The sequence below is a fragment of the Aquarana catesbeiana genome, linkage group LG04 (assembly GCF_042186555.1).
Source record: "Aquarana catesbeiana isolate 2022-GZ linkage group LG04, ASM4218655v1, whole genome shotgun sequence".
NCBI lineage: Eukaryota > Metazoa > Chordata > Amphibia > Anura > Ranidae > Aquarana > Aquarana catesbeiana.
Genome location: NC_133327.1, coordinates 345181825 through 345195673, shown reverse-complemented (window position 1 = coordinate 345195673; position 13849 = coordinate 345181825). Strand labels below are relative to the sequence as shown.

General features: G+C 41.2%; 1 protein-coding gene across 1 annotated transcript in view; it reads right to left on the bottom strand.

Moving 5' to 3' along the window:
* Positions 1-454: 454 nt before the first annotated feature.
* UFL1 (UFM1 specific ligase 1) overlaps positions 455-13849 on the bottom strand; it is a 121193-nt gene continuing 107798 nt past the window's right edge. Inside the window, exons 18-19 of the mRNA XM_073626964.1 lie at positions 3145-3325; positions 455-873 (exon numbers count right to left, since the gene is read on the bottom strand). Coding sequence (XP_073483065.1) covers positions 655-873; positions 3145-3325 — 400 coding nt within the window. The 3' untranslated portion in view covers positions 455-654. The remainder of the gene's footprint in view (positions 874-3144; positions 3326-13849) is intronic.

The following is a 13849-nucleotide window of genomic DNA, read 5'->3' as shown; positions in this document are numbered from 1 at the left end:
ATGTTAACCTAATTGTCCATGCACACACAGGCTTTTGGCAGCCTTTAGAGGCAGAAAAAAAACAAACACTGCCAGCAAGTCCAGGAGCAGCAGAGTTTGGGCAGAAAAAACGCTTGACACTACTAAAAGCTGCTAAACGCACCTAAACACTAGGCCCATTTAGCTATTGAGAATTAATTCATTTTAATGGCCAGAATAAATTAATGAAATGAATGCCCAGGAGCTTGACGGCTTTAAAAGCTCCCTAAAGCTTGTAAAAGCTTTAGACACTTACAAGTGTCAGGATTTTTTTTTTTGCAAAAATGCTGCTGGCTTCTAGGAGAGGTAAATAAATGTCCTATGCGCATGGGTCCGTAAACAAAAAAAATGAACTGTAGTGATTAGGTGCCACTTTGTAATGACAAAAAGACTGATACCGCTAGAATTAAATGTAAAAGGGATTCTGTACATAGACCATTATTAAAAGATACTTTTATTAGAACAATATAATCTTATTCTTAGACAAATTCATCACAAAATAATGGCAAAATAAACCCTATTTAAATTAGGAAATACATATTTTCATTATCTTGTGAAACTGAGCATTTTTAATATGGTTTTCCCATTTTGACATTATTTGTATGTTGCGAGATGGAAAAATGAACCAGTTTTCTGTTACTCTTCAGATGCAGAGGACTTTCTGGAACGCAGAGCAAGATCTTTGATTTTGGTGGACAGTTCCTGAAGTTCCTTTCTAACGTCTTCTGATGCTTTTTCAGGTACTTCTGCAGGGTCTCCCAACGTGTCAACATCTTCATCATCCTTTTGCTTTGTCTGACCTATAAGCTGTTTTACCACAAGGCTTTGATAGTTAACCAAAAGGCTATGCTGATCCTGGAATAAAAAGAACAAAAACAACAACAATATCAGATATATTCAAATTGAGGGGAAAATACATTTGAACAACTTGGTGATTAAAGAAATATTTAAAACAGAATAATTTTAACTCAATTGAAAGGATAACTAAACCCATGAACAAAAATGTAACCTATTGCAGCTTATTGGTTCTTAGATGTGGTGGCTGCGTTTGTTTTTTCAAGCTAATAGTGGATTTAGCCAGTACGATATATGCTTGTTGATCTTACCAAAAATCCAGCGTCACTCTGCCTGAAATGTTGAGAAAGCACAGAACCGTGGGGTTGCTTTACTAAAATTGCAGAGTATAAAATCTAGTGCAGCTCTGCATAGAAATCAATCAGCTTCCAGTTTTTCTGTCAAAGCTTAACTGAACAAACTGAAGTTAGAAGCTGATTGGCTATCATGCACAGCTGCACCAGATTTTGCACTCTCCAGTTTTAATAAATTAACCCCAGTGTTACCTTCCTTCTGTGAACTACTAGTCTCCCCATCCCACATGTAATGAGGATAAATAGAGGAACACATATTTACAGTCTAACCTGTCTGACTATCACAGCAACACTCCCCCCCCAAAAGAAATTAAAAAGTGGAGTGAATGTAGCAACCCCCACATTTAAGGGCTGGTAACATGCAATATGTTACATTTTTGTTTTTAGGTTTAGATAAGATTTAAAAATATACATTTTTTGCTTAGACAGTTTAACCCTTAAAGTGTTACTAAACCCAGGACCCTGCATTCATTATATCTGGTCTTCCACAGTACACAGAACATGGAAATGCAATTATTTTAGTAAATATAGACTGCTAAATACCTTTTCTCATCAGCAGTATATAGCAGTCTTTTGACTTCTATCAGTGTGTGGTAAAAGCTTGTAGGAAGAGTTTTCATTCTACTCTCACTCTCCTCTAAAACTTCAGGACCCCTGATACTCTGTCTAGACAATGCTGATTGGCCCTGTGCTGATCACGTGCACTCTCCCGAGAACAAAAAACACTCTCTAGCAATACACATCAAACTGAGCATGTGCAGCTGGACTCCTATTTATAATATTCGGAGAGGAGTTGGACACACTGGAAGAAGGTGCAGTTCAGAGGAGACCAGATCAAAACACCCTTTTTACACAATGCAGAGGATTAACCCCTTAGGTTCTACGGTGAGTATAACAAGCATACTTTACAGCATATACAGACTGATTTTACTGTTGTGTGTTTAGTAACACTTTAAAAGGATTTTTTTCAACGTTTTGAACATCACATTCACTTTTTTAGCTCACTCCACCATAGAGTGTACACAAGCATATAAACCAGTGTGATCTGCGCTTTTCTAAATCACTGCACCCTAAAGTTTACCTGTGATAATAGAAATATGTGGGCTGTCATTGGCGGTCTCATTTTAAAGATGACAGTCAACAGTCTTGAAAAATCAGAATTTCAGAATGCCAGTTGCCCTTCTTTTCATACTTGTTCTAGGACAGTGGACCGGAATGAACTGAAGCTAAAGCACCAGCATGACAGCCAGACTTATTTGGTTTTCAGGAAAGGTCTACAATTTCTGCCTTCCTTTTACTCCCCTGCTGTAGAGTTTACTTGGGGCTGAAGTCTCTTTACTTGCCCCCTGTGATAGTGCTGGGTGCCCGAATGGCATGCTCTCTACACCCAAAAGGACTAGGCATTTCTCTTTTCTCCCAACAGCTAAAGCAGTGGGGGAACGAGGTGAAGGTGAGTACCTGCAGCTGGGAAGGAAAGCAGTTAGGAAAATCTGTTGCTTTACCCTGCATGGTTTGCTTTAGATAAACTATAGACACAAACCACTGGTTTGAAATCCAGCCGATAACCTTTTTCCCTTACAAAAGGTAATTAGAATTTTATCCTGGGAGTAAACGAAACTGCAGATATCAGACAATGCCTATAAGTACTTTCAGCAATAAACACACTGACATCTCAAGTTTTCTTCAGGTAATGGGAAACCTAAAAAGGTAATATATTTCAGGTGTACTGGTCCTTTAAATGTAGGATCTTTCTATTTCTAGGTGTAACCTAAAATGGAATAGGAAAAGATTTGTAAAAATGATCTCTCATGACATTTATTTATGTTTTACATCACTGTCACACAACATATCTATATGCTGGTTCTCATGACTCACAGTTGTGCTATGCAGTACATATACTACAACTTGTTCATGACAATACCTCAGGGATACAGTTGTGCTATGCAGTACATATACTACAACTTGTTCATGACAATACCTCAGGGATCTTGGATTTCAGAAAAGCAATAATCTGTGGGACACATCTTCCTGGTGCGTGAAGCATACAATGTGTTGTGAATTGGAACAGCAAGACAGATGTCAGATGCAGGACTAGGGCTGCGTCTTCCGTGACTTTGAGCTGCTCGATAAGAGCTAGCCTGTGCTGGAACAAAACTTGCCTAAAAAAGAAAAACTATTTGTCACTTAATGCCTTGGAAAATATAAAAGCAATGCTTTTTCAATAATGACTGTTTCAACAACCGTACAAAAGCAGCATGTAAATGGGTTCACTAATAGCGTCAGGACATATCTGAATGGTTCTGAGGAGAGACTTCTTTATTTCCCGGCTCTGTATGGAGTTTTAATTACAGTGAGGGTTACAAAGAGAAAAAAACGACTGCTTTACCCTTGCTTTAGAAAACCCAGAACGTCCTGCAGACCCAATAATAAGGGTGCACCCTGTAATTAATTATCATTAGTAAAATAAAGGTTTTATACATATAATTAAAAAAAATAATATTTACACAATAGGAGCTTAAAACCGTGTAAATTTAAAGCTGAACTTCCTGCCCCTGCAACAAATTGCTGGCACTGAAAATAAAAAAATCTAAAACCTTTTTGTACCAATTCCGCCATTACGCGATGCTCTCGAGTCTTCACTCTTTTCACAGGAGGCAGGGTCCTTCTTTGGTTGTCTGTGTCACTGCCTGCATATTATGGACACTTACTGGCTGTCTAACAGCAAGGTTCTTTCAGGATCCGGAAGACAAGCCTCACGTCGAGAGCAAGAGGGGACTGTTGGTAACCGACAAGCACCAGCATATCTACATTGCTGGATTATTGGTCACCTTAACCCAGAAACGGTTTCGGGCATACAATCAGGGGACTTAGATGAGTAATACAATGCTTACAATTAGGATTTTTTCCGTCATACTTACCTGTAAAATGCTTTTCTTGGAGTACATCATGGGACACAGAGCAACCATAATAATGACTATATATATGGGTTATATGCCACTTACTGGTGGATGGACGCTGGCAGATAGTAAAACAGGAAGTCCACCCCTATATAACCCCTCCTAAGAAGGACCTCAGTTTTGTAGCAAAGCAATGAATATCCCAAAAAAGATTGGGGGGGGGGGGAACCTCTGTGTCCCATGATGTACTCCAAGAAAAGGATTTTACAGGTAAGTATGACGGAAAAATCCTAATTTCTTTATTGTACATCACGGGACACAGAGCAACCATAATAATGACTAGAGGTCGACCGATATGGGTTTTTCTCTGGCCGATGCCGATATTTAGAAATCGCGATGGCCGATATGTGATGCCGATTTTTTTTTTTCCTTTATCTCATAAAATTTAACAGTTAGACCCCTTTCACACTGGGGCGTTTTTCAGGCGCTTTTGGGCTAAAAATAGCGCTTGTAAAATGCCTGTAAAACGGCTCCCCTGCAGTCTCAGTGTGCAAGCCCGAGTGCTTTCACACTGAGGCGATGCGCTGGCAGGATGTTAAAAAAAAGTCCTGCAAGCAGCACCTTTGGAGCGGTGTATACCGCTCCTCCACCACTCCTGCCCATTGAAATGAATGCGCACCGCTGCCGAAGCGCCCGCAAAGCGTTTCGGCAGCGGCGCTTCAGGGGCGCATTTAACCCCTTCCTCGGCTGCTAGCTGGGTTATAAGCGCCCCACTAGCAGCCGAATAGCGCCGCTAAAATGACGGTAAAGCGCCACTAAAACTAGCAGCGTTTTACCGTCAACGCATGCCCGCTGCAGTGTGAAAGCATCCTTAAGTGATACAGAAAATTTTTTACATTTAAACATTTATTAAACAAAACAAACCTCCAAGCAGTTCACTTGTATGTAGAATTTAGATTAAAAAAAAAATAAAAAAAAACTATATCTTGAAAATAAATACACAAAAACAGGTAATCAAAACTTTTGGACGAAAAAGAATGGGCTAACTTTACTGCTTAGCTTTTTTTTAATTTTATTAGTGTATTTTTTTTTTTTTTTTAAATTGCGTTTGAAAGACCGTTGCGCAAATACCGTGTGACATAAAATATTGCAACAACCGCTATTTTATTCCCTAGGGTCTCTGCTAAAAAAAATATATATATAATGTTTGGGGGTTCTAAGTGATTTTCTAGCAGAAAATACTGGATTTTTACTTGTAAGCAACAAATGTCAGAAAAGATTTAGTCTTTAAATGGTTAAACTGAGAACTTCTACACACAGAGCTCAGTTCATTCATAAGTGTAAACATTGTATCAATTCAGGTTCTTTTTATCAGATTTGGCAGGCTGCCCAGAGGAGGGAGAAGTGCTTCACAGAAGAATACAGGAAACTTGTATTGACTTCTATTACAGAAGCAAGTCGCGCTGAAGTTATATCGGCCTTTTTATCAGCACAATCGGCCTATGCCGATTAAGTAAAAAACACCAAATATCGGCCGATATATCGGTCGACCTCTAATAATGACTATATGGGATGTCCTAAAGCAATGCCCTTGAGGGGAGGGAGACACAATCACAGAAACTGCCACCTGAGAAGGACTCCTTCTGCCGCCCAAAACATACTGCGGCCAAAGCAGTATACACTCTGTGGCTTTGATATCTATTTGGTAGAATTCTGTGAATGTATGAACAAAAGTTCCATTTAATGGCCTTAAATCCTGAGCCACTGACACCTGATGGCAGATGGCCCAAGATGCCTCTACACACCTGTTAGCGAGCACTTTTACCAAAAAAAAAGAGGCGGGGGACCTTGCCCTTTCAAGCCATAGGCTCAAATAATTAACTGGAAAATCCAATGAAAATATAGTTAACTTGGATGCCTCCTGCCCATCCTGGGCTCTACTGGCAGCACAAACCAGGATTCCTGACCTGTATGGACAAATCAAGTATTTCTGACCATCAGAACTACCTCCAGAGTATGCAGTGATCCAACTCCTGCCAACTGAGGATCAGAAAAGAAGGCAAGACATTGTCTTGATTCAAGTGAAAACCAGACACCATACTAGGCATAAAAAAGGATGAGGACGCAACATCACCTTAATATGATGCGAGACCAAAAACGGCTCCTTGCATGAAAGAGCCGCCAGCTCTAACACTCCACTTAGTGAAGTGATAGCAACCAAAGAAGCCACATTCCTAGATAAACCACTAACAGAATCTCTCGATTGGTTCAAAAAGTGGCCTCTGCAAGGACAGTCAAGATCAAATTCAAGTCCCAAGGACACAAGAATGGCCTGACAGGCGAGATGGTCTACGTTACATGCTGTATGAAGTATGAATCAAGGAGTGAGAAACAGCCCCTGGAAAAAAATGTATAAGGACGAACCCTGACCATTAACGTTACTTAAGGCCAATCTCCTTTCCCCTACAGATTGGAGAAAGAGAAAATCTCCCACTCACATATTTCTGCAGGTGTCACTTCCTGGCTTCACCTCAGGCAAAAAATTTGTAATTGTAAAGTTCTGTAATTGAAGTTCCCCGAAGCTGGCTTCCAGGGGCTCAATAGTGCTGAGATACAGGACTCAAGACCATTAGGTTCCGCTGGACTGGGAGTGTCCAAGGAGCGACCCCCCCACAAGACTCGCTATGTCAACTGTAGCCACCCTCAAACCAAATGGAGAAACTGGCACCAGTGGCTATTATTTTCCAATACCTGAAAGGAAGAATTCAACCTTTCTAGATTCCAAACCATCAACCACCAATCTTTAGCTGTGCAACACCCCGGGAACAAAGCCCTCTGGCAATACAATGCCTGGATCTTCAAGTTCCAGACAGAGAGAGAGAATGATCCTCTCCAAGACCTGGAGTAGGACTGTACATAAGGAATGTGCTTCAACCTAGATACAGCTCCCTACTGCAAAATGTATCAAAGGAAAATCTGGACCAACTGCTTCCTGATCAAAAGGTTATTGAGGTATACTGAGATTGACACCCCCCCCTGCGTCTTTAGCAAGTCCAGCACCGGAGCTAGGAGCTTTGTGAACCTCAGAAGCTGTGGCCAGCCTAAAGGATGGTCACAAAAAAGAAAACAGACGACTTTCCACTGCAATTACAGAAATCTTTGATGAGGCTGGAAACAACTCGACACATGAAGACTGTGTGTTTCCTGATGATTATGGGCCCCGCAATCTACCTCTTGCAGAGAGGTCATCACTGAACAGACAGAGCCTATCTGAAGCAGAAGGATGCCCAGCAGATTGAGCTCTAAAGATAGGCCTCATGTCCCTATTCAGTTTTGAAGCTGCTACCATTTAATTGCTTTACAATAATGAGCCAATAAATTTTGCTCCAAGACCCAAAGCAAGGCAAAGACTGACCCGGCTAAGGAAGGAGCAAACACCTCAGAGACTGCTCTGAAATCTTATGACATACTCTCAAACACACCAACCTCAGATACCCCCTTCACTTAGGAGGGAAACCTGGGCAGTCTCCCATCCAAGTACTAACCAGGTTTTACCTTCAATTTTTGCTGTTAAATGTTCCATTTTACGCATATCTGTAATAATGGAGAGAACATGGTGTAAAGTGGGAGCGTTGGTAGAGAGCCAAAGTCTAGGGATGGCTCTTTTTGCTGCCAAAAGTACAAAGGACCCTAATCTCTGTAGTGGTTTAGGAATACCCGGAAAAGGTAGACCTAACAGGAAATGTATGGGTTTTAATGGAATAGATGTGGCGAAAAGTGACTGTAATAGATTTTGTATCTCAATCCAATACGTACCTAAGACATGACAGTCCCAGAAAATGTGAAGGTGCGTACCTACGGACCGTCCACATCTCCAGCACAAACTAGAAAGAGATGCATTTTGGGCATGTAGCAACTCAGGAGTTTTGTACCAAAGAAATATTATCTTAATAGCGGTCTCCTTTTGTGCCACACATCTAGAAACTTTAAAAGCTGACTCCCAGATTTTACCCCAATCAATTAATGAAATTGATCTGTTTAGCATTTTGGACCATTTTGTCATGTATCTATGTATGGAGTCATTTAAAGGGGGTGTTGTCTGGAGTATTTTATATATGGATGAGATTAAGTTTGGTTCGTATGGGCCATTTGTACACAATAATTCAAAAGCAGTGGGATTTTCTAAAGATAAAGAGGGAAAGCAGGATTGGAAAAAATGTTTAATTTGTAAGTAGAAGTATTCTGTAGATTTCGGTAGGGTGTGTTTTTCTTTAAGGACTGAAAAAGGTAAAAGCTTATGTGTTACTGGGTGAACTAAATGTCGCAGCTGAAACATCCCCGCGTGTGTCCATGCAATTGTTCGCAGATATGATAATCCGTCTGGAATTTCTGGGTTAAAAAGGAAATTCTGGAGAGGGGAGCAGGGTAAGGAGAGGTGAAATTTGTCTCTACATCTTTTCCAGATTGATAGCGTAAAAAGCATCGGGGAGAGACACAGAGACCTTAGTTGGGATGTGAATTTCTTTGAGGAAGGCCATAATAGATAGCATGGATGTACTGGGGCAGTAATCCCCATTTCAATTTCGGCCCATCTATTTGCAGCCTTCCTTGAGGTCCATGTTGTCAATACTCTAAGATGAGAAGCATAGTAATATTTAATAAAATCGGGGGAGGCTAATCCACCTTTAGCTCTAGGAGAGAGGACTACCGATTGAGCAATTCTATGGGATGCATTGTTCCAAACAAAGTTAAGGCACCTTCTCTGGAGATTTCTCAACTGCGACATAGGGACTGGGACCGGAAGTGTTTCAAAAAGGTACAATAATTTGGGCAAAACCGACATTTTAAGAACGTTAATCCTACCTAGGAGGGAGATTGGGATGGAAGACCAATGTTGTAGGAGTTTAGCAATTTCTGCGAACATAGGAGGGAAATTGGCTTGATAAAGAGAGTGGTATGAAGGGGTAAGATGAATTCCTAAATATTTTAGTGAAGTCTGGCACCATCTGTATTTAAATCTGTTTTGTAAGGAGCAGAGTGTATCTGAGGGTATATTAATGGGGAGAGCTTCTGTTTTAGTCTGATTAATACAAAATCCTGATAAGGATCCGAATGTGGAGAGGGTTTCATGTAAGAAGGGTAATGAAATCTCGGGGTGTGTGATGGTGAGTAGAATGTCGTCTGCGAAAAGAGAGAGTTTGTAGTCCTGATGTCGTAGTGGGATTCCTCTAATATTTGGATGGGATCTAATAGCTGCTGCTAAAGGTTCTAGACTTAATATAAATAATAGGGGCGACAGAGGGCAGCCTTGTCTCGTACCATTACTGAGAGTAAATCGTTGCGAAATATAGGAGGACAACTGGACTTGAGACGTAGGGAGGGAGTAAAGTAGATACATGTATGTATCTATGTATGTATGCATGCAACATCTATGCAAAACATGTGTTTATTCAAGCATGCATTAAGGCAACAAGCTTACAAGCATGTATACTATGCTGCACCTGCCCAACTGCACTTGGCCCCATACTAGTTTTTACTAGTTTAGCACATGTGCATGCCATGCAGCCTTTTCCTGCATCAGCCTAAAAGTAAGCTCCTGCAGACCAAATGCACATTATTCACTTGTTCAACTGCACCAGGCCCCATACCATGTTTGTGCCAAATGCACAGTATTCTGGAGACCCAGCACTTTAAAATGCACTGCTAGGGGTGTATCGACTTACAGTTGTACAGGCCCCCCGAATTAAGCAGTAAGTATGCAGTATATAATCATGACTTGTCTGGCCACACATTTCTCCCATAGTAAGTACTCACACTTCACTAGTATCCATGGGCTGGTGTTATGTCTCAAGAGGCCCTGCGGAAGCTGTCGAACACATGGCTTTCTTAACATGCCTTCCTGCCTATATAAAAATAGACCATACTGAGCAAGCCTGCGCACTCTAGTGGCTGGAGAAGAAACAGCAGCCCACACGACTAAGTGCACAGGATGAATAAACAGCACACTGCCCCCATTGGCCACTGGGAGAACAGACAGTCAGATCTCTCTCTTTTTTTACTGCAGCAGAATGGCACAGCTGGGCGAGACAACACCTTACGTCGCTTCGCCTTTTGGCCACTAGGGGCGCGCGCCCGCAGTGTGTGCCCGGAGCCGATGCCAGTGACCGGCGGGCGTGATGACCACAGGGCACCCGCGATTGCTCGTGACAGAGCTAGAACCGGGATTTGCGTGTGTAAACACACAGATCCCGGTTCTCTCAGGGGAGAGGAGACAGATCGTGTGCTCATACTATGTATGAACACCAATCTCTCTCTCCTTCTAGACAGTCCCATCCCCCCTACAGTTAGAACACAGTGAGGGAACACAGTTAACCCCTTGATCACCCCCAGTGTTAACCCCCTTCCCTGCCAGTGGCATTTATACAGTAATCAGAGCATTTTTATAGCACCGATCACTGTATAATTGTCAATGGTCCCAAAAATGTGTCAAAAGTGTCCAATTTGTCTGTCGCAATATCGCAGTCCCGATAAAATTCGCTGATCGCCGCCATTACTAGTAACAAAAATAATAATAATGCCATAAATCTATCCCCTACTTTGGAGACGCTATAACTTTTGCGCAAACCAATCAATATACGCATATTGCGATTTTTGTTTACTAAAAATATGTAGAAGAATACATATAGGCCTAAACTGAGGAAAAAATTGTTATTTATTATAGCAAAAAGTAAAAGATATTCTGTTTTTATCAAAATTGTCGCTCTCACCTCAGAGGTGATCAAATACCACCAAAAGAAAGCTCTATTTGTGGGAAAAAAAGGACATCAATTTTGTTTGAGTACATCTTAGCACGACCGCTCAATTGTCAGTTAAAGTGACGCAGTGCCGTATCACAAAAAATGGCCTGGTCATTCAGCAGCCAAATCTTCCGGGGCTGAAGTGCTTAAAAAGAGAAACTGCAAAAATGCAGGACTTACCATTCCCGCTGCAGGACTCTGAACATAACAGGCCTCCAATCTTCACCGATCACGGTGAGCTTTGTCATAAAAGACCTTCAGGGACCGGGTCCCCCTTAATGTGGGGTCCACTCCCCTGGACCTCTATAGCACCCTGCAAAAAAGCACCTTGGCTGTAAGGCTGCATTACAGGCAAACCTAAAGGAATCTTCTCTCCTTCCAGTGAGGCTCGGGTTCCATCCATTTTGGCTGATACCTATTTCAAATGGATCCGAATCCGAAGTCCATGATTCTAAATAGAACCGTCCAGACCTCCACGTTTGCTCCAAGAGCACATGTATCACATCAGTGACCATTCCACCTTACAGATACTGGCGAAAAAACTGAGGTCCTTCCTGTGTAGGAGGGGTTATATAGGGTTGGACTTCCTGTTTGACTATCTGCCAGTTTCCATCCACCAGTAGGTGGCATATAACCCATATAGTCATTATTATGGTTGCTCTATGTCCCGTGATGTACGATAAAGAGAATTTTTTAAAAATTTGATTCATACTTACCTAGGTGGATGCAGCATTGGTCCGAACAATGCCAATCGTTCGCTTTCTAACGGCTCCCCCAGCAGAGAGCTGTTGACTGTCAGTCACCAGCTCTCTGCTCTGCCCCCCTCCCCCCACCGCTCCTTGCTCACCGGAGCGCTTGGCTGTGGAGGGGGTGGAAGTGGCCGGCTCAAGCTCTCAGCAGCTTGCTGAGGACTTCAGCCCACTCTCTGCTGAAAACAGATCACAGGAGTGCAAAATGAACTGCATTCCTGTGATCCACATGAGAAGTGCAGCCTAACGAGCTTTGGCTGTACTTCTCCTTTACTTTTTTAAAGAAAAATGTGCTACATGGGTACGGAATGGCTTTTAGGTTGACCCCAGAAAAGTAATAGAGGGGAAATCTTTCAATGGGGACACTAGTTCTGGTGACCTGGAGGTCCCCAAGAGAATCCCTCAATATGCAGGGATTTCCTCTCACCCTGTTTTGGCTATGGGACAGGAAGTGAAGGGAATGCTCCCCAATAGGACAGACATGCTCTGACAGGGGTAATGACCCTCCCTTACTCTATCCATGAAAAGTTTTGCCCATAGTTTTACTTTAAGGATTAGCATTTAGAAATATGTATTTTTTATTGAATTTGGCCATGTTTTTCATTCCCGGTTAACAATATGTATAGCAGTATAATTTTAGAATAGATGGCATTCATTTGTCATATTTCTTTACAATTTTAAAACAGAAGTGTTTTCTCAATTCTTGGATGGGCAGACATGTCAATCAATGCCTTGTGCTCTGATGCCCAAACTGTGCAACCAGAACTGAAGGTTCTGAACATGCATACAGTTGTTTTGAGCGTCTGATCTGTCTTTAATGCAGTATATGGAACAATAGTTTTTAGTCACTCAGTCCTAATGAATTCTGACATGAACATGCTAAAAAATAAACTCTATGGACTGTGCACACATCTGAGTTTATCCTTGAAATGCATGTACATAAATATTACGGCTAACTTGTAAGAGACAAAATAAACAAGAGTATACTTGGTATGCTTTTGGGAGGGGTTTTAATTTGGTTAGGAAGACCACAAAAGCAATATTCTGACATTCACCAACTCCATAAAATAGAGCCGTCTTTATAAGGACAGACAAACATTCATCCTACTGGCATATTTAGAACTCCACACATTCTGTGGCAAGTCCATGAGCCTTCTATCTTTACAAAATGTGGACATTCCAAATCGAAAGTGTACTGGGCGAGAGATAAACATTCAAGCCGACCCGTACTCTCTAGTAGCCTGGTCATAGCTGTGGTTGGGGAGTTTAGGCTAAGCAAAAGGTTACATTTATTTATATTTCTGAGTTGTTAGAAGGTCAGCCACAGGGACTGCAACATCACAGACTAAAGCATTTTAAAACATTAAACTACAGTGCATTCTTGTTAACATTATTTACCTATAAACCCTTTTTAAGAGGCCTTGAACAAAGCACTAACAGACATGTCAATCAAGTCCGTAGTACCAAAAATATACAACGCCTTGGCGTTCTATTGTAATCCATAAAATCTTTTGGGGTTTGGGCTTACAAGGCAACTATTATCAAAATACTGTATTTGGATAAATGTATGTGTTAGTCTCTGTAATGACAGAAATCTGTATATGAATTCTTAGTTTTTATTTCACATGCCTTTATTTATAATATTCTCCACATTAACATGCAGAGCAAACTATCCAGGAGTGACAGGGCGTGGGACAATTTTATCACTACTAGGAGAGCTTACAATGGCCACTTTTATTTACACAGGTTAAAATGTTCTTTTAAAAGTAAACTGCTTAAACACTCCTGAAAGTATTATACATTGAGGGAGATTTAATAAAACTGGTGCACTTTCTATGCACAGCTGCACCAGATTTTGCACGCTCCAGTTTTAGTAACTCAACCCCACTGTCCCTACCTCTGTCCCCATCATATTTTCTGGGTAGCTTACTCTGTATGTAAGAGAGGAAAAAAAAAAGAACTAAAAAAGTCAGGGGAACGTGAAATTAATATAATTGATTCTATAATTGAATGTATTAGCCCCATGCAGTTACCAAAACAGTATTTTGGTATTTTTGGCGTTATCGATCACTAAAGCTTTTTATGGCCCTGTTCACATCTGAGTAACTCAGATTCTGGATCGCACTAAAAACGTGCCAAAATGCATTTGTTGTTGATGGCATGTCAAAGGCGATATAGACAGATATTATTTACCCTTAGCTTGTAGAAGCTAGTCTAAGCAGCATCAGCTTCAGCAACCA